Here is a 24809-nt window from a genome sequence, read left to right as displayed (position 1 = left end):
TTTGTATATCACACTTCATTGTTAGCTAAGTGTGTAAATTTGGATTTAAATTTAGGTGTCAAAAGCAAAAATTCATAAATAGTGATATAACTGTGGACTAAAATATAGCCACTAAAAGTCTTTGTTTTCTTTTTAAGATTATTTGATGACATAGTTGCATGCTCATACTATGTTGTTGGGCACAAGGGCTAGGTTACAGAGTAATGTATCATTATCTGAGTTTTGTTTTAAAAAAATTTACATGTGTTCTTTTTGGGTTGTGGTGTGTGTGTACTTACGCGAATGAGAAAAAAGGATAGAAATAAATGGATAAGATATTCAGTGTTTCTGGACAGTTTTCAGGTTGTTTATAGTGAACATTTTAAGTCAGAAAAACAAATTTTCAAATAAGCTTTTATTCTCAGAATAATGTAATCTTTTGATAAAGAGAAAGTAAATGGAAAAGTAGGCGGTTTTAAATTTTAAATTAATAATAAAGTTAAGTCGTATAGTGACTAATTTACTGGAGTACAGTAATGCCAAGCAGTCTTCATAGAAGCCTTGACAAACACAAAAATAATCGAAAAATAAAAGCATTTTTTTCACTAAATGTTGATCTTTTTTCTTTCCCGTTAGGGTCGTCTCTTTTATACATGTGATGGACCCAAAGCTGATCGATGTAAATTCTTTAAATGGCTTGAGGACGTGACTCCAGGATATTCAAGACAGGAAGGAGCTCAACCTGGCATGGTTTTAAGTGATATTAAGAGTATTGGCTTGTACTTAAGAAGTCAAAAGATACCACTTTATGAGGAATGTCAGCTTTTGGTGAGGTATGTTTTATAGTACCAAATAATTGCCTGTGATTATATAAGAGAACGACAGCCTTCACAGAACTATCATCAGTTTTAAAAGAGATTAAGATAGGAAAACTATTTAAAAGATGGAATACCTCAGTTTCTAAACCTGCAAAATGGGAATAAGTCTTTTTTTTTTATTTTTTTATTTTATTTTATTTTATTTTATTATTATTATACTTTAAGTTTTAGGGTACATGTGCACAATGTGCAGGTTAGTTACATATGTATATATGTGCCATGCTGGTGTGCTGCACCCATTAACTCGTCATTTAGCATTAGGTATATCTCCTAAAGCTATCCCTCCCCCCTCCCCCCACCCCACAACAGTCCCCAGAGTGTGATGTTCCCCCTCCTGTGTCCATGTGTTCTCATTGTTCAGTTCCCATCTATGAGTGAGAATATGCGGTGTTTGGTTTTTTGTTCTCGCGATAGTTTACTGAGAATGATGATTTCCAATTTCATCCATGTCCCTACAAAGGACATGAACTCATCATTTTTTATGGCTGCATAGTTTTTTAAATTATATAGTTACAAGGTCTTGCTCGGTTGCCCAGGCTGCAGTGCAGTGGTGTGATCCTTAGCTCACTGCAGCTTTGAACTCCTGGGCTCAAGCTTTCCACCCGCCCCAGCTCCTGAGTAGCTAGGACTTCAGGCACATGCCACCATGCCCAGCTAATTTGAAATTTTTGTAGAGTTGGGGTCTTGCTATGTTGCCCAGCCTGGTTTCAAACTCCTGGACTCAAACGATCCTCGCATCTCACCCTCCCAAAGTGCTGGAATTAGAGGTGTGAGCTATCATGCTCAGCCAGGGAGTAAGTCTTTAAAGTTATTTCGGCTCCCTCTAAACATCAAACAATGTGAGCAATATCAGGATAACTAGCAGGGTGCTATTTTTCTAACTCATTTTATATATAGTCGGGGCTATTTTCGACAATCCTAAGGGAAACCCTATCCGACAAACTATGGGAATAATTTTTAGCAGTGTGGCATAATAAATAAGTGATCATTTGCATGTCTGAACTACATAGCTTATAGGATAATAGAATGCTACTTTTTGGAAGTATGTCTTATAAAAGTTTAGATTATTCAAAATAAATATAATGACTATTTGCATGGTGATTTAGTAGTAAGATTTTTATTTGGAGCTGATATATGCCAGGCCCTCTTCTAACTAGGCACTTCGCATGAATTATTTTATGTAATTATTATAATAGCCCGTAAGATGGAGATATCGGAATAAATTATTCCCATTTTATAGTTTAGAAAATGAGGTTCTGCAAAAAAATAAAAATAGAACTATCATATGATCCAGCAATCCCATTCTTGGGTATGTATCCAAAAGAAAGGAAATAAGTATATCAAAGAGATACCTTCACTTTCATGTTTATTTCAGCAGTATTCACAATAGCCAAGATATGGAATCAACCTGAGTGTCCATCAATGGATGAATGGATAAAGAAAATGTATATAAACACATACGCACACACAATGGGATCTTACTGAGCCATAAAAAAGAATGAAATCTTGTCATTTGCAGCAACTAGAGGTCATTATGTTAAGTGAAATAAACCAAAGGCCAGGCATGGTCTCACGCCTGTAATTCCAGAACTTTGGGAGGCTAAGGTGGGTGAATCATTTGAACGCAGGAGTTCCAGACCAGCCTGGGCAACATGATGAAATGTCATCTCATGAAACCTCGTCTCTACAAAAATTAGCCAGGTGTGGTGGCCTGCACCTGTAGTCCCAGCTACTTGGGAGGCTGAGATGGGAGGATGGCTTGAGCCCAGGAGGTGGAAGTTGCAGTGAGCCAAGGTCATGCCACTGCACTTCCAGCCTGGGCAACAAAGCCAGACTGTCTCAAAAAAAAAAAAGAAAGAAGCCAGATACAGAAAGACAAATATTGCATGTTCTTACTCATGTGTGGAGCTAAAAAAGCAGATCTCATGGAAGTAAGAGTAGAATGGTGGTTACCAGAGGCTGGGAAGAAAAAGGGGTGGGAAATGAAGAGAGGTTGGTTAAAGTGTTAAAAAAAAAAAAAAAAAAAAGGAATACAGTAGGGAAATTATAGTTTACAATAATTTATTGTATATATCAGAATAACTAGAAGAGAAGAATTGTAATGTTCCCAACACAAAGAAAAGATCAGTGTTTGAAGTGATGAATATCCCAGTTTCCCTGATTTGATTTGATCAGTACACAATGTGTAAAGGTATCAGGATATCACATGTACTCCCAAAATATGTGTAACTATTATATACCAATAAACAAAATTAAATTTAAAAATTTTAAAAAGCACACGAGGTGTTCTATCTTTTAGAAACTTTTCTATCTCAGTCTCTTCTAAAACTGATGACAGTTCTGTGAGAGTTATTTTCTTACTTTGATACAGTATATTTATATTTTGTATACATGTATGAAAGTAGGTAAACATAAAACCCTGGTTCTTTTCATACTGTATTTTAAAGATTTTCAAAAAACTTGGACCTTAATATTACAATTCATTTTTATTTATTATTCCCTTTTCAGAAAAGGATTTGATTTTCAGAGAAAACAGTATGGCAAACTAAAGAAGTTTACTACTGTAAATCCTGAGTTTTATAATGAACCAAAAACCAAACTTTATCTTAAGCTAAGTAGGAAGGAAAGTTCTTCAGCTTATAGCAAAAGTAAGTTGATCTGATCATACTGGTGATTCAGTCTAGCCTTATATCTCCATTACATACAGCTGTATAAATTGTTTATATTAAAGAATTTTATATTAAATTTTAAAAGTATAATTTAATAGTACTATGTATTATAAACTAATTGTATAATAAATTAGACCATTTCTAAAAAACATATTTTTAAGATGTTAGGGCTTTTTATTTTTATTTATTTATTTATTTTTATTATACTTTAAGTTTTAGGGTACATGTGCACAACATGCAGGTTTGTTACATATGTATACATGTGCCATGTTGGTGTGCTGCACCCATTAACTCGTCATTTAACATTAGGTATATCTCCTAATGCTATCTCTCCCCCCTCCCCCCACCCCACAACAGGCCCCAATGTGTGATGTTCCCCTTCCTGTGTCCATGTGTTCTCATTGTTCAATTCCCACCTATGAAAGAGAACATGTGGTGTTTGGTTTTTTGTCCCTGTGATAGTTTGCTGAGAATGATGGTTTCCAGCTTCATCCATGTCCCTACAAAGGACATGAACTCATCCTTTTTTATGGCTGCATAGTATTGCATGGTGTATATGTGCCACATTTTCTTAATCCAGTCTATCATTGTTGGACATTTGGGTTGGTTCCAAGTCTTTGCTATTGTGAATAGTGCTGCAATAAACATACGTGTGCATGTGTCTTTATAGCAGCATGTTTTATAATCCTTTGGGTATATACCCAGTAATGGGATGGCTGGGTCAAATGGTATTTCTAGTTCTAGATCCCTGAGGAATCGCCACACTGTCTTCCACAATGGTTGAACTAGTTTACAGTCCCACCAACAGTGTAAAAGTGTTCCTATTTCTCCACATCCTCTCCAGCACCTGTTGTTTCCTGACTTTTTAGTGATCACCATTCTAACTGGTGTGAGATGATATCTCATTGTGGTTTGATTTGCAATTCTCTGATGGCCAGTGATGATGAGCATTTTTTCATGTGTCTTTTGGCTGCATAAATGTCTTCTTTTGAGAAGTGTCTTTTCATATCCTTTGCCCACTTTTTGATGGGGTTGTTTGTTTTTTCTTGTAAATTTGTTGAAGTTCATTGTAGATTCTGGATATTAGCCCTTTGTCAGATGAGTAGATTGCAAAAATTTTCTCCCATTCTGTAGGTTGCCTGTTCACTCTGATGGTAGTTTCTTTTGCTGTGCAGAAGCTCTTGAGTTTAATTAGATCCCATTTGTCAATTTTGGCTTTTGTTGCCATGGCTTTTGGTGTTTTAGACATGAAGTCCTTGCCCATGCCTATGTCCTGAATGGTATTGCCTAGGTTTTCTTCTAGGGTTTTTATGGTTTTAGGTCTAACGTTTAAGTCTTTAATACATCTTGAATTAATTTTTGTATAAGGTGTAAGGAAGGGATCCAGTTTCAGCTTTCTACATATGGCTAGCCAGTTTTCCCAGCACCATTTATTAAATAGGAAATAAATCCTTTCCCCATTGCTTGTTTTTGTCAGGTTTGTCAAAGGTCAGATAGTTGTAGGTACGCGGCATTATTTCTGAGGGCTCTGTTCTGTTCCATTGGTCTTTATCTCTGTTTTGGTACCAGTACCATGCTGTTTTGGTTACTGTAGCCTTGTAGTATAGTTTGAAATCAGGTAGCATGATGCCTCCAGCTTTGTTCTTTTGGCTTAGGATAGACTTGGCAATGTGGGCTCTTTTTTGGTTCCATATGAACTTTAAAGTAGTTTTTTCCAGTTCTGTGAAGAAAGTCATTGGTAGCTTGATGGGGATGGCATTGAATCTGTAAATAACGCAGTATGGCCGTTTTCACAATATTGATTCTTCCTGCCCATGAGCATGGAATGTTCTTCCATTTGTTTGTATCCTCTTTTATTTCATTGAGCAGTGGTTTGCAGTTCTCCTTGAAGAGGTCCTTCACGTCCCTTGTAAGTTGGATTCCTAGGTATTTTATTCTCTTTGAAGCAATTGTGAATGAGAGTTCACTCATGATTTGGCTCTCTGTTTGTCTGTTATTGGTGTATAAGAATGCTTATGATTTTTGCACATTGATTTTGTATCCTGAGACTTTGCTGAAGTTGCCTATCAGCTTAAGGAGATTTTGGGCTGAGACGATGTGGTTTTCTACATATACAATCATGTCATCTGCAAACAGGGACAATTTGACTTCCTCTTTTCCTAATTGAATACCCTTTGTTTCCTTCTCTTGCCTGATTGCCCTGGCCAGAACTTCCAACACTATGTTGAATAAGAGTGGTGAGAGAGGGCATCTGTGTCTTGTGCCAGTTTTCAAAGGGAATGCTTCCAGTTTTTGCCCATTCAGTATGATATTGGCTGTGGGTTTGTCATAGATAGCTCTTATTATTTTGAGATACGTCCCATCAATACCTAACTTATTGAGAGTTTTTAGCATGAACGGTTGTTGAATTTTGTCAAAAGCCTTTTCTGCATCTGTTGAGATAATCATGTGGTTTTTGTCGTTGGTTTTGTTTGTCGTTGGATTATGTTTATTGATTTGCATATGTTGAACCAGCCTTGCATCCCAGGGATGAAGCCCACTTGATCATGGTGGATAAGCTTTTTGATGTGCTGCTGGATTCGGTTTGCCAGTATTTTACTGAGGATTTTTGCACTGATGTTCATCAGGGATATTGGTCTAAAATTCTCTTTTTTTGTTGTGTCTCTGCCAGGCTTTGGTATCAGGGTGATTCTGGCCTCATAAAATGAGTTAGGGAGGATTCCCTCTTTTTCTATTGATTGGAATAGTTTCAGAAGGAATGGTACCAGCTCCTTCTTGTACCTCTGGTAGAATTTGGCTGTGAATCCATCTGGTCCTGGACTTTTTTTGGTTGGTAAGCTATTAATTATTGCCTCAATTTCAGAGCCTGTTATTGGTCTATTCAGAGATTCAACTTCTTCCTGGTTTAGTCTTGGGAGGGTGTATGTGTCGAGGAATTTATCCATTTCTTCTAGATTTTCTAGTTTATTTGCGTAGAGGTGTTTATAGTATTCTCTGATGGTAGTTTGTATTTCTGTGGATCGGTGGTGATATCCCCTTTATCATTTTTTATTGTGTCTATTTGATTCTTCTCTCTTTTCTTATTAGTCTTGCTAGCGGTCTATCAATTTTGTTGATCTTTTGAAAAAACCAGCTCCTGGATTCATTGATTTTTTGAAGGGTTTTTTTGTGTCTCTATTTCCTTCAGTTCTGCTCTGATCTTAGTTATTTCTTACCTTCTGCTAGCTTTTGAATGTGTTTGCTCTTGCTTCTCTAGTTCTTTTAATTGTGATGTTAGGGTGTCAATTTTGGATCTTTCCTGCTTTCTCTTGTGGGCATTTAGTGCTCTAAATTTCCCTCTACACACTGCTTTGAATGTGTCCCAGAGATTCTGGCATGTTGTGTCTTTGTTCTCATTGGTTTCAGAGAACATCTTTATTTCTGCCTTCATTTCGTTATGTACCCAGTAGTCATTCAGGAGCAGGTTGTTCAGTTTCCATGTAGTTGAGCGGTTTTGAGTGAGTTTCTTAATGCTGAGTTCTAGTCTGATTGCACTGTGATCTGAGAGATAGTTTGTTATAATTTCTGTTCTTTTACATTTGCTGAGGAGTGCTTTACTTCCAAGTATATGGTCAATTTTGGAATAGGTGTGGTGTGGTGCTGAAAAGAATGTATATTCTATTGATTTGGGGTGGAGAGTTGTGTAGATGTCTATTAGGTCCGCTTGGCGCAGAGCTGAGTTCAATTCCTGGGTATCCTTGTTGACTTTCTGTCTCGTTGATCTGTCTAATGTTGACAGTGGGGTGTTAAAGTCTCCCATTATTATCGTGTGGGAGTCTAAGTCTCTTTGTAGGTCTCTAAGGACTTGCTTTATGAATCTGGGTGCTCCTGTATTGGGTGCATATATATTTAGGATAGTTAGCTCTTCTTGTTGAATTGATCCCTTTACCATTATGTAATGTCCTTCTTTGTCTCTTGATCTTTGTTGGTTTAAAGTCTGTTTTATCAGAGACTAGGATTGGAACCCCTGCCTTTTTTTGTTTTCCATTTGCTTGGTAGATCTTCCTCTATCTCTTTATTTTGAGCCTATGTGTGTCTTTGCACATGAGATGGGTTTCCTGAATACAGCACACTGATGGGTCTTGACTCTTTATCCAATTTGCCAGTCTGTGTCTTTTAATTGGAGCATTGAGCCCATTTATATTTAAGGTTAATATTGTTATGTGTGAATTTGATCCTGTCATTATGATGTTAGCTGGTTATTTTGCTCGTTAGTTGATGCAGTTTCTTCCTAGCCTTGATGGTCTTTACAATTTGGCATGTTTTTGCAGTGGCTGGTACCGGTTATTCCTTTCCATGTTTAGTGCTTCCTTCAGGAGCTCCTTTAGGGCAGGCCTGGTGGTGACAAAATCTCTCAGCATTTGCTTGTCTGTAAAGTATTTTATTTCTCCTTTACTTATGAAGCTTAGTTTGGCTGGATATGAAATTCTGGGTTGAAAATTCTTTTCTTTAAGAATGTTGAGTATTGGCCCCCACTCTCTTCTGGCTTGTAGAGTTTCTGCCGAGAGATCAGCTGTTAGTCTGATGGGCTTCCCTTTGTGGGTAACTCGACCTTTCTCTTTGGCCGCCCTTAACATTTTTTCCTTCATTTCAACTTTGGTGAATCTGACAATTATGTGTCTTGGAGTTGCTCTTCTCGAGGAGTATGTTTGTGGCGTTCTCTGTATTTCCCGAATTTGAATGTTGGCCTGCCTTGCTAGGTGGGGGAAGTTTTCCTGGATAATATCCTGTGGAGTGTTTTCCAACTTGGTTCCATTCTCCCTGTCACTTTCAGGTACACCAATCAGATGTAGATTTGGTCTTTTCACATAGTCCCATATTTCTTGGAGGCTTTGTTTGTTTATTTTTATTCTTTTTTCTCTAAACTTCTCTTCTCGCTTCATTTCATTCATTTGATCTTCCATCACTGATACCCTTTCTTCCAGTTGATCAAATCGGCTACTGAGGCTTGTGCATTCATCATGTAGTTCTCGTGCCGTGGTTTTCAGCTCCATCAGGTCCTTTAAGGACTTCTGTGCGTTGGTTATTCTAGTTAGCCATTCGTCTAATTTTCTTTCAAGGTTTTTAACTTCTTTGCCATGGGTTCAAACTTCCTCCTTTAGCTGGGAATAGTTTGATCGTTTGGAGGCTTCCTCTCTCAACTTGTCAAAGTCATTCTCCGTCCAGCTTTGTTCTGTTGCTGGTGAGGAGCTGCGTTCCTTTGGAGGAGGAGAGGCGCTCTGATTTTTAGAGTTTCCAGTTTTACTGCTCTGTTTTTTCCCCGTCTTTGTGGTTTTATCTACCTTTGGTCTTTGATGATGGTGACGTACAGATGGGGTTTTGGTGTGGATGTCCTTTCTGTTTGTTAGTTTTCCTTCTAACAGACAGGACCCTCTGCTGCAGGTCTGTTGGAGTTTGCTGGAGGTCCACTCCAGACTCTGTTTGCCTGGGTATCAGCAGCGGAGGCTGCAGAACAGTGGATATTGGTGAACAGCAAATGTTGCTGCCTGATCGTTCCTCTAGAAGTTTTGTCTCAGAGGAGTACCCAGCCATGTGAGGTGTCAGTCTGCCCCTACTTGGGGGGCCTCCCAGTTAGGCTACTCGGGGATCAGGGACCCACTTGAGGAGGCAGTCTGTCTGTTCTCAGATGTCCAGCTGTGTGCTGGGAGAACCACTATTCTCTTCAAAGCTGTCAGACAGGGACATTTAAGTCTGCAGAGGTTTCTGTTGCCTTTTGTTTGGCTAAGTCCTGCCCCTAGAGGTGGATTCTACAGAGGCAGGCAGGCCTCCATGAGCTGTGGTGTGCTCCACCCAGTTTGAGTTTCCGGCCACTTTGTTTACCTACTCAAGCCTCGGCAATGGCAGGCGCCCCTCTCCCGGCCTAGCTTCTGCCTTGCAGTTTGATCTTAGACTGCTGTGCTAGCAATGAGCAAGGCTCGGTGGGTGTAGGACCCTCTGAGCCAGGCGCGGGATATAATATCCTGGTGTGCTGTTTGCTAAGACCATTGGAAAAGTGCAGTATTAGAGTGGGGGTGACCCAAATTTTCCAGGTGCTGTCTGTCACCCCTTTCTTTGACTAGGAAAGGGAATTCCCTGACCCCTTGCGCTTCCCAGGTGAGGCGATGCCTCACCCTGCTTCGGCTCACGCTCGGTGCACTGCACCCACTGTCCTGTACCCACTGTCCGACACTCCCCAGTGAGAAGAACCTGGTACCTCAGTTGGAAATGCAGAAATCACCCGTCTTCTGCATTGCTCACGCTGGGAGCTGTAGACTGGAGCTGTTCTTATTTGGCCATCTTGGCTCCTCTCCCCCTATCTTGGCTCCTCCCCCCAAATATTAGGGCTTTTTAAAAACTTTATTAAAAGGGATACGAGAAACATTTAATTAGTTCTTGGAATCATATAAGTAAGTATATTGATTCAACTGTGCTCTGATTTAATGTCGAAAATAAACTGAAAATACATAATAATGAGTTTGTTGATGCTTCTTTTATTGTCTATGTAATTTGGCAACATTGAACCCCAAATTTTGTATATTTGGAAATAAAATTCTTTAAACATTGAGTGTTTGTTTTTGTTTGCTTGTTTTTCTTTTTCCCGAGACAGAGTCTTACTCTGTTGCTGAAGCTGGAGTGCAGTAGTGTGATCTAGGTTCACTGCAACCTCTGCCTCCTGGGTTCAAGTGATTATTCTGCCTCAGTCTCCCGAGTAGGTGGGATTACAGGTGTGCACCACCACATCCAGCTAATTTTTGTATTTTTAGTAGAGACAGGGTTTCACCATGTTGGCCAGCCTGGTCTTGAACTCCTGGCCTCAGGTGATCCACCCACCTTGGCCTCCCATGGGATTACAGACATGAGCCACTGTGCCCGGCCAGCATTGAGTGTTTTTAAAGGACCTTAGGTACACTAAGTTGGATTAATCATTATTTGAGATTTTGTGACCTACTCTTAGTCATTGGTCCTCATATGGCTCACCTTAATTTAGTTATTTAATTAGTAACTTAGTTATTTAAAATAATACAATAAGCATCTGTGAGCCCACAAACCAAATCAAAATCTAGTACCTTTATACCAACCTACATTTAAGTTAACCCCACTACCTCATTGTGTCTCTCCAAACCCAAGGTAATTATCATTTTTGATCCTTGCACTCACCAGCATTTTTCTTTCCTTTGTGTATAGATTTATGTAAATGAATTCCTAAAGAGCTATATAAAATTTTTAGCTTTTTTAGACCTTACTAAAATGATGTCATTCTGTATATAATCTTTTGGAATTTATCTTTTTTTGGTTAGTATGTTGCTACAATTTATCTATGTTGTTGTTCTTAAATCTAGAGTCTAGATTATTTGTTTTGACTGTTGTATAATATTTTGTAAACATGCTATAGTTTATTGTTTTCATTGTTGTTTGGGTTTCTAAGTTTTACCATTGTGAACAGGATGTTATGATTATTCTTGTACTATCTTTTAGACATGTACGGGTTTCTTTCGAATATTACTCTAGGAATGAAAATGCTGCCTTACAGCATATGAACATACTTCACACATCTTTAGATTGTGATGCCAAACTGATTTCCAAAGTGGCTCTATCAGTTTGTACTCATTCTAAGTATAAGAGATCTTATGGATCAACCCATTCAAATGAGTATAAGATGATTGCATTGTGGTTTTAGCTCACACTTCTCTGCTCACCAGTGATGTTAAAATACTCTTCATGTGTTTTTTAGTTACACGTGTTTCTTCTTAGCCGTTTTACTATTGGGTTCTTTATAACCTTCTTTTATTTATAAAAGTTCTTTATGTATTCTTCATATTAATTCTTTGTTGATTATGTATATTGTAAATATCTGCTCATCAGATCATGTCTTTTCACTTACTTTAAGGTATCTTTAGATAAATAAAAATTCTTAATTTTAGAATAGTCATATTTATTAGTAATCTTTTCTTTTTGACAGTGCTTTTTATATCTTATCTTAAAAATCTTTTCCTATGCTGAGTTCTAAAATTACTCACCTATATTTTCTACTAAATGTTTTACAGTTTGGTTTTTGACATTTAAATCTTTATTATTAATTTCCATAATTTTTTGAGGGAACAGGTGGTGTTTGGTTACATGAATAAGTTCTTTAGTAGTGATTTCTGAGATTTTGCTACACCTATCACCTGATCAGTATACACTGTATCAAATTTGTAGTCTTTTTATCCTTCACCACCCCCCTTACCCTTTCCCCTGAGTCCCCAAAGTCCATTGTATTATTCTTATGCCTTTGTACCCTCATAACTTAGCTCCCACTTATGAGTAAGAACATACGATGTTTGATTTTTCCATTCCTGAGTTACTTCACTTAGAATAGTGGTCTCCAGTTCCATCCAGGTTGTTGCAAATGCCATTATTCGTTCCTTTTTATGGCTGAATAGTATTCCATGGTGTGTGTGTGTGTGTGTGTGTGTGTGTGTGTGTGTATCACAATTTCTTTATCCACTCGTTGATTGATGGGCATTTGGGCTGGTTCCATATTTTTGTAATTGCGAATTGTGCTGCTATAAACGTGTAAGTATCTTTTTTGTGTAATGACTTATTTTCCTCTGAATAGATACCCAGTAGTGGGATTGTTGGATCAAATGGTAGTTTTACTTTTAATTCTTTAAGGAATCTCCACACTGTTTTCCACTGGTTGTACTAGATTACATTTCCACTAGCAGTGTAAAAGTGTTCCCTTTTCACCACATCCCTGCCAACATCTATTAATTTTGATTTTTTGATTATGGCCATTCTTGCAGGATTAAGGCAGTATTGCCTTGTGGTTTTGATTTGCATTTCCCTGATCATTAGGGATGTTGAGCATTTTTTCATGTTTGTTGGCCATTTGTATATCTTCTTTTGAGAATTGTCTATTCATGTCCTTAGCCCACTTTTTGATGGGATCATTTGGTTTTTTCTTGCTGATTTGTTTGAGTTCCTTGTAGATTCTGAGTGTTAATCGTTTGTCAGATGTATAGATTGTGAATATTTTCTCCCACTCTGTGTGTTGTCTGTTTACCCTGATGATTGTTAATTTTGCTGTGCAGAAGCTTTTTACTAATAGTTTAATTAAGTTCCACTTATTTATCTTTCTTTCTATTGTGTTTGCTTTTGGGTTCTTGGTCATGAAGTCTTAGCCTAAGCCAATGTCAGAAGGGTTTTTCTGACCTTCTAGAATTTTTATGGTTTCAGGTCTTAGATTTAAATCCTCGATCCATGTTCAGTTGAATTTTGTATAAGGTGAGAGATGAGGATCCAGTTTCATTCCTCCACATGTGGCTTGCCAATGATCCCAGCACCATTTGTTGAATAGGGTGTTTTTTCTCCACTTTATGTTTTTGTTTGTTTTGTCAAAGATGAGTTGGCTCTAAGTATTTGGCTTTATTTCTGGGCTCTCTATTCTGTTCTATTGGTCTGTGTGCCTGTTTTTATACCAGTACCATGCTGTTTTGATGCCTATGAGATTTAAATCTTCAGTTCACTTGAAGTTGATTTTTTTTTCTTTTGTATGTGGTATGAAATAGGGATCCAGTTTCATCTTTTTCTTTTTAATTACCAATTTTGCTAGAATAGTAACCATTTTTTATTGATTAGTCTCTCTTTTCCTCACTGATCTGGAATGCTACCTCTGTCATATAATCAGGTTTAAAGTAGCTGTGTGTGTTCTGGACTCCCTATTTTATACTGTAGGTTAATTTGTATATTGTTGTACCAGTTCCAGACTGCCTTAATTACCATGGCTTCATAAATACTAATATCAAATAGTGCAAGTTACCCTCTCTGTTCTTAGATGTGACCTCGCTGTTTTTGTTCCTTTACTCTTTCATATATATTTTAGAATCATCTTATCAAGTTTCATGAAAAACTTGTTGGGATCTTGATTGGAATTGTACCTATAAAGTTGAGAAGGGATGACATCTTTAAAATACCAAGATTTAGGGCTGAGCATGCCTGTAATCCTGACACTTTGGGAGGCCAAGACAGGAGGATAGCTTGAGCTCAGGAGTTTGGAGACCAGCCTGGGCAACATAGTGAGACCTTGTCTCAGGAAAAAAAAAAAATTAAGATTTAATACCATGTACTTGCTATATCTCTGTTTATTTAAAATTTTTTTGTAACATCTTATAATAAAGTTTTGCAAATTTCCCTGTAGAAGTTTTGAATATTTTTATCTTAAATTTATTCATATTCTCTGATACCATTGTATTGTTTGTGTTTTTATTCGTCTGACCAGTCTTGCCTGAGGTTTGTCTTATTTTGTTATTGTTTTCGAAGAACTGACTTGGCTTTATTGATCAGAAGATCAGCAATGTATTTTTGTTTTGTTTTTATTGTTGTTGTTATTGGCTTCCTCTCTAATTTTTATGATTTCTTCTATTTTGTTTACGACAGTATACTGTTCTTTTTACACATCTTAAGCTTGATACTTAGCTAATTTTGAGGCTTTTCTCTTCTCTAATATAATTATTAGGGCTATAAGTTTTCCTTAAAGTACCACTCTTTTTTTTTTTTGAAATGTAGTCTGGCTCTGTTGCCCAGGCTGAGTGCAGTGGCACAATCTTGGCTTACTGCAACCTCCACCTCCTGGGTTCAAGTGATTCTCCTGCCTCAGCTTCCCGAGTAGCTGGGACTACAGGCACCCACCACCACACCCAGCTAACTTTTTGTATTTTTAGTAGAGACAGGGTTTCACCATGGTGGCCAGGCTGGTCTTGAACTCCTCACCTCAAGTGATCTGCCTGCCTGGGCTCCCAAAGTGTTGAGTTTACAGATGTGAGCCTCCATGCCTGGCCTACCACTCTGTTTTTGCTGAAGTATTTTTTTCATTATAATTGAGTTTAAGTTTTCCATTATGATTTTTTTTTTTAACCTGTGAGTCATTTAGCATATGTTTTAATATTAAAAATGTAAGGAATTTCTAGTTTAACTTTTTGTTAACTTCTGACTTAAATATGTAATAGGTAGACATTATGATTTTTATAATATTATTCTTTAAAATTTATTAAATTTATATATGTATGTATGTTTGAGACAGAGTCTTGCTCTGTTGCCCAGGATGGAGTGCAGTGGCACAATCTCAGCTCACTGCAACCTCTGTCTCCTAGGTTCAAGCCATTCTCTTGCCTCAGCCTCCCAAGTAGCTGGGATTACAGGCACCCACCACCACACCCACTAAATTTTCTATTTTTAGTAGAGACAGGTTTTCACCATGTTGGCCAGGCTGGTCTCAAACTCCTAGCCTCAAGTGATCTGCCCTCTTCAGCCTCCCAAAGTGCCGGGATTATAGGCGTGAGCCACCACGACTGGCCTACTGAGGTTTTTGTACACTTGATCTTAGGCAAAAGACAGAAGCGATATTATTAAGGTTTTTTTTTAATGGCATAGTACAAGAGAAATACATTTTCTCTAATTGTTGAATACAGAACTCTTTAATGATCAGATCAAACTTATTAATTGTCTTGTCCAGATCTTCTATATAGTCTTGCTAACTTTTTGTGGCAGTTATCTAAGTAATTAAGGGAGATGAGTTGAAAACTTCCTCTGTGGTGCACTCTCTCTCTGCTATTTATTACTTTTTGCATCTTATATATTAGGGCTATTTTATTGGGTACGTATATGTTTTAAATTATTATTAACTTCGGGGTAAACTTATATCATCATGTAGAGATGATCCTCTCCATCTCTAATAATTTTTTCTTAAAAATCTATCTGTTAATGTAGATATGCTAAGTTTATTTTGACTAGTATTAGTTTCGTAAGTCTTTTTTCATTTTTTTATCTTTGTTCTTATATTACAGGTGTTCCTTATAAACAGCATATGTCTCAATTTTAAAGATGTGACTTGTAAATTGAATAAGCCCAATAGTTGAATTTATTATAGTAATTGACACCTGGATATGTTTCTTTAATCTTAAATTATTTTTGTTTATTCTAATTTTACTATGCTTTTTAAAATAATTTCTTACTTTTAAAAAATAAATTGATATTTAAATCTTATCCCTGCCCCCAATAAAACAGATGCTTAGAAAGCACCCACATCCCTTGGTTCTTCCCTGATCCCTTTCCTTACTCTTGCCCACCCTGCCCCCAGTTGACAAAATCTAGACTAGTGCTACTCAAGGTAGAGTCTGTAGGCTGGTTCTGGTCCACAAACTTACTGGTTCCCAAAGAGAGCTGAGGAGCTGCTCCAGAATGTAAATCACCAATATCATTAGCATGCTGTTTAGTTTAGCTGTATTTTGTTTTATTTGTAGCAAGCTTTCTGAATGAAGGAAGCATTATGTTGATTTATTGGATTATATTCTAGCACAAGCTTCTTGTTACAGACCAATAACAAACTGTTCAGGACAGCCTACTTTGAGTAGTTCTAGTCTAAATCTTGAAACACTTGGTTAGTATAGATCTATTTTCTATCTTTCTTTGGACGATAATTTGGCTACATATAAAATTTTAGGTTCTAAGTTCTTTTCCTTTAATACTTTCAACCTACAAAAACGACACTTTCAAATATTTTAATCCAACATTTAATATACGTAGTTATCATCTTGTATTCACTGTTTGAAAGTCTGATGGCACTGTGATTTTATTTTTTTTCTGAGATGGAGTCTTGCTGTGTTACCAGGCTGGAGTGCAGTGGCGTGATCTCAGCTCACTGCAGCCTCTGCCTCCTGAATGATGAGATGATTCTCCTTCCTCAGCCTCCCGATTAGCTCGGACTACAAGCACGCACCACCGTGTGCAGCTAATTTTTGTATTTTTAGTAGAGATAGGGTTTCACCATGTTGGCCAGGATGGTCTCGATCTCTTGACCTTGTAATCCGCCTGCCTTGGCCTCCCAAAGTGCTGGGATTACAGGCATGAGCCACCACGCCTGGCTTTTTTTTGAGACAGAGTTTCACTCTCGTCACCCAGGCTGGAATGCAGTGGTGCAATCTGGGCTCACTGCAACCTCCACCTCCCGGGTTCAAGCGGTTCTCCTGTCTCTGCCTCCGAGTAGCTGGGATTACCGGTGTCCACCACTATGCCTGGCTAGTTTTTTTATTTGTAGTAGAGACAGGGTTTCACCATGTTGGCCAGGCTGGTCTCGAACTCCTGACCTCAGGTGATCCACCCACCGTGGCCTCCCAAAGTGCTAGGATTACAAGTGTGAGCCACCACACCTGGCCGGCACTCTGATTATTGTTTCTTTATGTGTTATGTGCTCTTTCTGGCTGGGAGTTTTAGAATTTTCTTGATTACTTTGATAGTCTTATATTTCTCTATACAGTGTCTAACTGGGTTTTCCCTTGTTTCTCCTCTTGGGCACATTATAGGCCTTTTAAATCTAAAGTTCATTATCTTTTTTTTACTTCTGGTAAATGGATCTTCATTATTTCTTCAAATAAGCTTCCTATTTATCTCTTTATTCTTTCCCTCCTTTCTAGATCTTTTATTATTTAAGTATTAGCACTTCTGAATCTGTCTTCCAAATCTCTTAGTTTTTCCTTTATATTTCCTGAATTTTTGTCCTTTCTTCCTTCTGGGAAATATCATCAATATGATTATCTGAATTGGCTATTGATTCCTCAAATGCATTAATCCTGCTATTTCTCAGTTATATTTTTCCAACCTAATATTTCTGTTCATTTCTTTTTCCTGTTTTTTTTTGTTTTGTTTTTTTTTTTAATTTTTGAGACAGGGTCTCACTCTGTCACCCAGGCTGGAGTAGAGCAATCACGGCTCACTGCAGCGTTGACCTCCTAGGCCCTAGTGATCCTCCCACCTCAGCGTTCTGACTAGCTGGGACTACAGGTTTAAGCCACTACACCCAGCTAATGTTTTTATTTTTTGTAGTGATGGGGTCTTGCTATGTTGCCCTGGCACATCTCGAACTCGTGGGCTTAAGTGATCCCCCTGACTCAGCCTCCTAAAGTGTTGGGATTATAGGTGTGAGCCATTGTGCCTGGCCTGTTTTCTTGTATGTATGTACATATGTATTTATTTATTGAGATGAGGCCTCACTGTTTTGCCTAGGCTGGTCTTAAACTCTGGGGCTCAAGCAATTCTGTCATCTCAGCCTCCCAAGTAGCTAGGACTACAGTTGTGTGCTACTACACTCGGCTGTTATTATTTTACATTGTTACTATCTTCCTTTACCTCTTTACATCTCTTTATCAGGCCAAATTTAAATTAGTTGACCATCTATTCTGGCTTTCCCTTTTCTATATGACTCTATAATCCAGTTTTTTTTTTTTTTTTTTTTTAAGTCTTTGTGTTCCTTCAATGTCTCAATATTTTGGCCTGTGAACTCATTTTTCCCTGGCGTTATGAGCTTTTCTTTCTGGCAGTGTATGTCGGGGAAGGCCCATCCCGATCTGGTCAGCTCCAAGGAGCTCAGGGAGTTGAGGGTGTAACTGAGCTATGGGGTGGAGAGCCCCAGGCACCAGAAAACCATAGCTACCTGCAGAACAATCCCTAAAGTGAAGTCTAAAACCTCTGTTTAAAAGGAAAAAGCAACATTAAGATGTATCATTTCTTAGACTATAGAATTCTTTAGCCCTAGGAGTTTGGAGGTGAGGTAGAGACTGCCTGTGATCAGTGAGTTACCATCTGTTTTTCTCCACACTTTATGGCACAGGGCTTGCATTGCTGCCCTGATTTTTTTTTTTTTTTTTTCCTCCAGAGGATTTCTGGACCAGACGTATAAATTGCCTAATGGATGGGTAGGCTCTATTTGTCCCAGTACAATTGGGGATGAGGAAGAGGATGGGATGGGAAGCAAGAACAGAACCCCAAGAGACTCCCTACCCTCTTTGATCCCCGCCTTCTCTACAGGCCTTCTGCCTTTGGCCAAAATCACTTCAGGGACACAAACCCCAGTACAAAACAGGCCCTCCAACTCGAGGTTTTCCATGGTTTTCTCCACTTCTCTCTCTGTTCCCCACAGAAAGGAAGCCAACAATCATACTAATTCAGCATCTTAGATGACACCAGAATCAGGAATCCCCTATATCTTTATTTTTTTTAATTCAAAAGTTTTTTTGAGCATTGTTTTGCATGTTTTGAATTATGTTATTAATTCAGTAAGTAAAAAGAATTTATAATGTGACCTTTGAAGGAAACTTTTGTGCAGGAACATTATGTATGTTTTTATTTTTTAAATGTATATCACATAGAAGACATTCATGAAGTGGTTGGATTTTTAGAAATTAAGCATTTGAGATCATTTTTTAAAAATTAAAAATCTCCAAGCCAGCATTTGGGGGGGAAAAAAATTAAACAAGTAATACATAAATATATACAATGAAAAATGAAGGTATAAAGAAATATATACAGTTAAAAGTGAAAGTCTTACTTTAATACCTTTCATTTTCATTCCTTATAGGTTACCATTGTGAAATGCATATGATTAAATAATTACTAGATATATTCAGTCTTAAGGTTCTCTTTAGTTTATTTTCTTCACTTCAATCTCTCATTCCTATTTGCAGCAGAGAAAATTTTAGATGAATCCAATTTGATAGATTTTGTCCAGTAAATTTCAGATGCATTTGGCTATTGAAATCTTAGTCGCTGGCCAGTTTAGTCTCTCTTTCAGGGCTTCCACACGTTTCTCATTTTTAAAAACCCTGTTCTTCCCTGTGCCTACTTTTAATATCACAAGATTCACATACTAATTACTAAGTAGTTACAAGAGAGGAGGAAGGTCAGCTTTCCTGAAAGAAGCTTGTTAGTGAAAGTGGGATAGTATATTGCTATTTTGTGATTATTTCTCAGCTTGCTAGAACTGCTAATATCCTTACTGATCTGATCTTTGGCACTATTCCAATTGCTGATGCCCTGGCAGTTGGTTTTCTCAGCCTGAACTGAGTCCAATATTACTTTTTTTTGTAGCTTGTTAAGTGGTTACTGTGGTCTAAATGTGTTCCCTGCCCTCTGTTCCCACTGCCAAATACATACTTTGAAATTTGATTGCCAGTATATTAAGAGCTGGGGCCTTTGGGAGATGATTAAGTCATGTGGGCACTGCATAACTTAATCCTGCATGGGATTAGTGGCCTTATAAGAGAGGTTGAAGGGAGTGCCTTGGCCCCTTTGCAGCATCTACAAAGTGAGAATGAGCCTTCACTGGTTATTCACTGGTGCTCTGCTGGCACCTTGATCTTGGGCTTTTTAGCTTCCAGAACTGCTATGAGAAATAAATTTCTCATTTAAGATATTACTCATCTTAATAAATTACTCATTTAAGATATTTTGTTATGGCAGCCTGAATGGACTAATAAAATAGTCTTATGGGCTAGCCCATGTCCTGCCTTCTTAGGCCTTCTGTGGGTTCATGCAAAACCTAGGGATTTCCACTGTAGCAAACTCATCTTCCCATGTGATGTCTCTGCCCTCCTTCTTCCTCACCCTGTAATTCTGCCATCTCTTTAGTCTTTTTCTGTGTGATTCAAGTGGTACTGTATTAATTGCAGAATCTGTTGCTGGTTCTGTTTTTCAGGAGCACTCCCAACCTTTAGGTTGATAGTTGATGAATATCTTTCCAGAACTTTACTTCTCATCTTGTGTATGTATATGTGTACTATAGATATATGTACACACATATGCAAATATATATAATTTCTAAAAATATAAAACCGTACTGTATATGTCTGTGTAATATTTAAAAATGTTTGTCTTTTCAGATGATCTTTGGGTGGTTTCAAAAACCCTAGACTTTGAGCTGGATACTTTTATTGCATGTAGTGCTTTCTTTGGACCATCATCTATCAATGAGATAGAAATACTGCCTTTGAAAGGCTATTTCCCTTCTAATTGGCCCACTAACAGTGAGTATTACTATGCTCATTTTAGTTTATATTTAAAAAGAATGATAGACATAAGATGCACTGTTTGATTAAAGCCAAGAAAAAGGACCCAACTCTAGTTTCGACTAATGTGTACAGTGAGTTCCTGAAAATGTGTATGAAGTTGAATATATAGATATTTCTGTGAGGAAGAATGGTGTGTGGGGGATTGTTTTGTTCTAATTTTCTAATTAGATTATTCTGATTTTCTGTTTTCCATATATTTCTGTGAAGTAATTGAGGAAAAAATGCAAGAAAGTGTTTAAAAATTATACAAATACTATATGGCACAAGTGATATGTTGATTAAAGGAAACTGCTGGCTGTGAAGTTGTGCTACTAGGTAGTAACTCAAAACAGGTGTCCTTGTTCATTTGCTGATATATGGAAGTCCAAATATGATTTAAATTATGCAATTTATGCATACCCATTATAAAATGAATGAGCAGATAGCATAGTAATTTAATGAATATAAGTTTGGGATCTGTGTGTGTTTAAGGGTTTGTTTTATGTCATGTGCTTAATTCAGTAGCTGAACTCTGAGTTATGTGGGCGTTTAACACAGAGTTTTTATGGTCCATTTTATTTACATCAAATGTTTATTTTCTGTATCCTCTGTACAGTGGTTGTCCATGCGTTATTGGTTTGTAATGCTAGCACAGAACTGACTACTTTGAAAAACATTCAGGACTACTTTAATCCAGCTACTCTACCTCTAACACAGTACCTGTTAACAACGTAAGTCATTTTTTACCTTTGAGTCATTGGTATTAAAAAATGGTAATCAGAAGTAAATATGAAAATTCAATAAAAGTACATTATATAAATGTTGCCAATAAAATTGTAATTATTTTTCAGACTATGACATTATTCTCTGTTAGTAGTTAAAAAGAGAAAAGGGGCTGGGCGCAGTGGCTCACGCCTGTAATCCCAGCACTTTGGGATGCCAAGGTGGGCAGATCATCTGAGGTCAGGAGTTCGAGACCAGCCTGACCAACATGGAGAAACCCTGTCTCTACTAAAAATACAAAATTAGCTGGGCATACTGGCGCATGCCTGTAATCCCAGCTATTCGGGAGGCTGAGGCAGGAGAATTGCTTGAACCTGGGAGGCGGAGGTTGTGGTGAGCCGGGTGCCATTGCACCCCAGCCTGGGCAACAAGTGAAACTCTATCTCAAAAAAAAAAAAAAAAAAAAGAGAAAAGGAATTATGCATTATTTTTCATCTGTTTATTAAGGTTGGAGCTAATAAATGTTACTGTACATTTTTACTTCGTCAAGAGATAATTTAAGGATCATTTCAGTATTGATTTTATTTTTTATTATCTGTATTTTTATGTTACAAATTATTTAACATTTAAAGGAATCATTTTACAGCTTGAATCCAGTGTGTATATTGCTACTGATTTTATTCTCGATATAGCCATATCTCATTTTGAATATCTCAAGCACTATGTCCCTTTTTAAAAAATTGGAAGTGATATTATATTAAATGCATTAAAAATGATAGGAAAAGTCCAGTTTTCAATTTGGAATATTATTATCTATCTGTGATGTTGTATTTTTCTCACTACAATGAAGTCCTAGGTAAAAAATAAATATCCTTTGATTTCATTATGTTATTTATCCAATTTGAAATGAATCTTCATGGGAATAGAAATAAGACCAATTCATGTGATGTAGTTTTACCTGAAATGAGAGCTAGATTAATTATCTAAGTTAGGTTTGTATAATAGAGCATGGGTTTTAAAGTCAGTCCGCCACTTATTTGTGGTGTGGTATTGGGGGAAAAAATTCAATATTCTTGTATCTGTATTTGGGATAATTAACTAACTACTTCCTAGTGTTGTTGTGAAGATTTCATCAAGTAATATGTAAAATGCTCATCAAAGTGTCAGCACGTAGTAAGTATTCAACAAACGTCAGTTCTCTTCTACTCTCCTTGATATTGGAATATGTATCCATTTACAGTATATATCCACTTACTGTTTGTTTCCATAAAAAACTGTTCTCTGTAATGCTTACAAAGTGATGGCTAAGTTATGAATTATTCTACTTATCTTTTTCAAATGCCCCTATTTTTTAAAATTGTTTATTTGCTTCATTTTATTAGGTCTTCGCCAACTATAGTTAGTAACAAAAGAGTCAGTAAGAGAAAATTTATCCCACCAGCCTTCACAAATGTCAGTACAAAATTTGAACTACTCAGCCTAGGAGCAACATTGAAGTTAGCTAGTGAGTTGATTCAGGTACACAAGTTAAACAAGGATCAAGCTACGGCTCTAATTCAAATAGCTCAAATGATGGCATCACGTGAAAGCATTGAAGAAGTGAAGGAACTGCAAACTCATACCCTCCCTATCACAATCATACATGGTAAGAAGCAAGAAAGAAAATAATTGTAATTGTTTTCTATTTGTAAGCTTTTGTAACTCAGTCTGCTCCTTTATAATTTCCTAGTCAAATGAGGTTCAAGAATAACTGTAAGTAGACTTTTAAAATCTGTACCCACTTTGGTAAACTGTTAGATGAGAACAGAACTGACTACCCTAAAAGGGAGACTTATTAGCATATCTGGTGAATGAGTAGCATTATAAGCTTATGGTCAAAGTATCCAGATTGATCTAGATGTTTACATGTTGCTCTCCTATGGTAAACTTAACTTGATCAGCAAAACCTTTTATTTATTCCTAGTCAGCTCACTCTTCTATCCTTTATATCAGTGATTACAAACCTTAATTCTTCTCATAACCTCATTCTTGCCCTTTCTCTTGATCTTGCCTCTAAAAGAGGAAATGGAGGTCATAACAGAAACTGCTTTCAATGTCCTGCCTTCCTTCTCCAATTTACCTAATTTTGGAGCTATTCTTACCGCTTGGTTCTGTCACAGTGAAGGTGATTACTTCCTCCTACTTACAGTAAATAGTTCTATCTGGACTCTGTTGCCTGTGTAGCACATTTTCTCTCATAGACCTGCACCCCAAAGCTAATCCTACTTTTCTGTCCTATTTTGAGGAATTATGTCATATCCACCCTGTTGACCAAATCAAATCTGAGAGTGATCCTAGATTTTTCTTTCTCTCAAGATTAAGTGACTCTCTCTCAATCCTTCTCATATTCTCTCACTATTCATCTCTCGCCATCAGATTAGTCACTGAGATGTGTTCCTTCTAGCTTCTATCCATCTTTCATATTGAGTATCTCTTCTCCAGTTTACTTGTATCCCCTCAATCTAAGCCTTCATCATACCTCCATATAGCCTAGCGGGTAAGAGTTTGGGCTCTAGAGTTAGAATCCTGAATTTACGTTCTCACTGTATCATTTGTTAGCTGTATGATTTTGGGCAGGTTATATATCTCTTAATCTTTAATTTCCTACTCTGCAAAATGGAGATCATAATAGCATTCACCTCATAGGGTTGGAGGATTAAATGAGTTAACATACGTAAAGGGCTTAGAACAGTGCTTGCCACATGGGAGGTGCTTAGTAAAGTTAACATTTATTGTAATTATCTCACACAACTTTCTAATTGATCTACCACTAGTTTTGCCTTACTTCATATTTCATTCAAGTTGTTTTTTTAAAACACAATCTGATTAAGTCAAACCCATTGCTTGGCCTCACACCTGTAATCCCAGCACTTTGGGAGGTCAAGGAGGGTAGCTCGCTTAAGCTCAGGAATTCAAGGTCAGCCTGGGCAACATGGCAAAATGCTGTCTCTACAAAAAAATTTAAAAAATTAGCTGGACATGGAGGCATGCACCTGTAGTCCCAGCTACTTGGGAGGTTGTGGTGGGAGGATGGCTTGAGCCTGGGAGGCAGAGGTTGCAGTGAGTCACGATTGTGGCACTGCACTCCAGCCTGGGCAACAGAGCCAGACCCTGTCTCAAAACAAAACAAAAAAAACAACCATTGCTTGAAATCTTTAGATGACATCTGCTGGCCTTTAACATAAAATTCAAACTTTGTTTAGCTATAGCAAACAGAGCTTTTGTGATTTACCCCTGTGCCTACCTTATCAGCCTCATCTCTTGCCTATTTGGTAGAGGTTATATAGAAAAGTTATTTTAACAGCTACATGCTTTGTCATGGCTTTGCCTGGAATGGCCCTTTCTCTAAGCAGTCTGGACATCTTATTCTGGAAGTCTTAGTTCTACTTCTTAATTTTAGGAAGTACTCCCACCTCCATCAAAACAGATAGATTTTCTTCCTTCTCTGATCCAAAATAATATTACTTACCATATTATTTTTAATTATTCCTTGTTTATCATTTTAAGTAGGCGCTGGTCTCATTAAAAGTGGAAGTATTTTGGTTATCTATTTATCCCCTGTGCTTTGCACATAGTGAACACTCAAAGTTTTTTGAAGACATTAATTAAATGGAGGAGGGAGAGATGGATGAAATATTTGTTAT

The 24809-nt window shown here is 37.4% G+C and overlaps 1 protein-coding gene across 13 annotated transcripts in view; it reads left to right on the top strand.

Annotated features, from left to right (window-relative positions):
- ZGRF1 (zinc finger GRF-type containing 1) overlaps nucleotides 1-24809 on the top strand; it is a 98731-nt gene that overhangs the window by 54902 nt on the left and 19020 nt on the right. For all 13 annotated transcript variants that reach the window (XM_063723585.1, XM_063723584.1, XM_054554334.2 and 10 more), the window contains 5 exons: nucleotides 616-812; nucleotides 3366-3505; nucleotides 20236-20379; nucleotides 21020-21134; nucleotides 22509-22771. In XM_063723585.1, coding sequence (XP_063579655.1) covers nucleotides 616-812; nucleotides 3366-3505; nucleotides 20236-20379; nucleotides 21020-21134; nucleotides 22509-22771 — 859 coding nt within the window. The remainder of the gene's footprint in view (nucleotides 1-615; nucleotides 813-3365; nucleotides 3506-20235; nucleotides 20380-21019; nucleotides 21135-22508; nucleotides 22772-24809) is intronic.

This window comes from Pongo abelii, chromosome 3 (genome assembly GCF_028885655.2).
Source record: "Pongo abelii isolate AG06213 chromosome 3, NHGRI_mPonAbe1-v2.0_pri, whole genome shotgun sequence".
NCBI lineage: Eukaryota > Metazoa > Chordata > Mammalia > Primates > Hominidae > Pongo > Pongo abelii.
The sequence above is the reverse complement of the archived record's forward strand: the minus strand, read 5'-3'. Positions and strand labels throughout refer to the sequence as shown.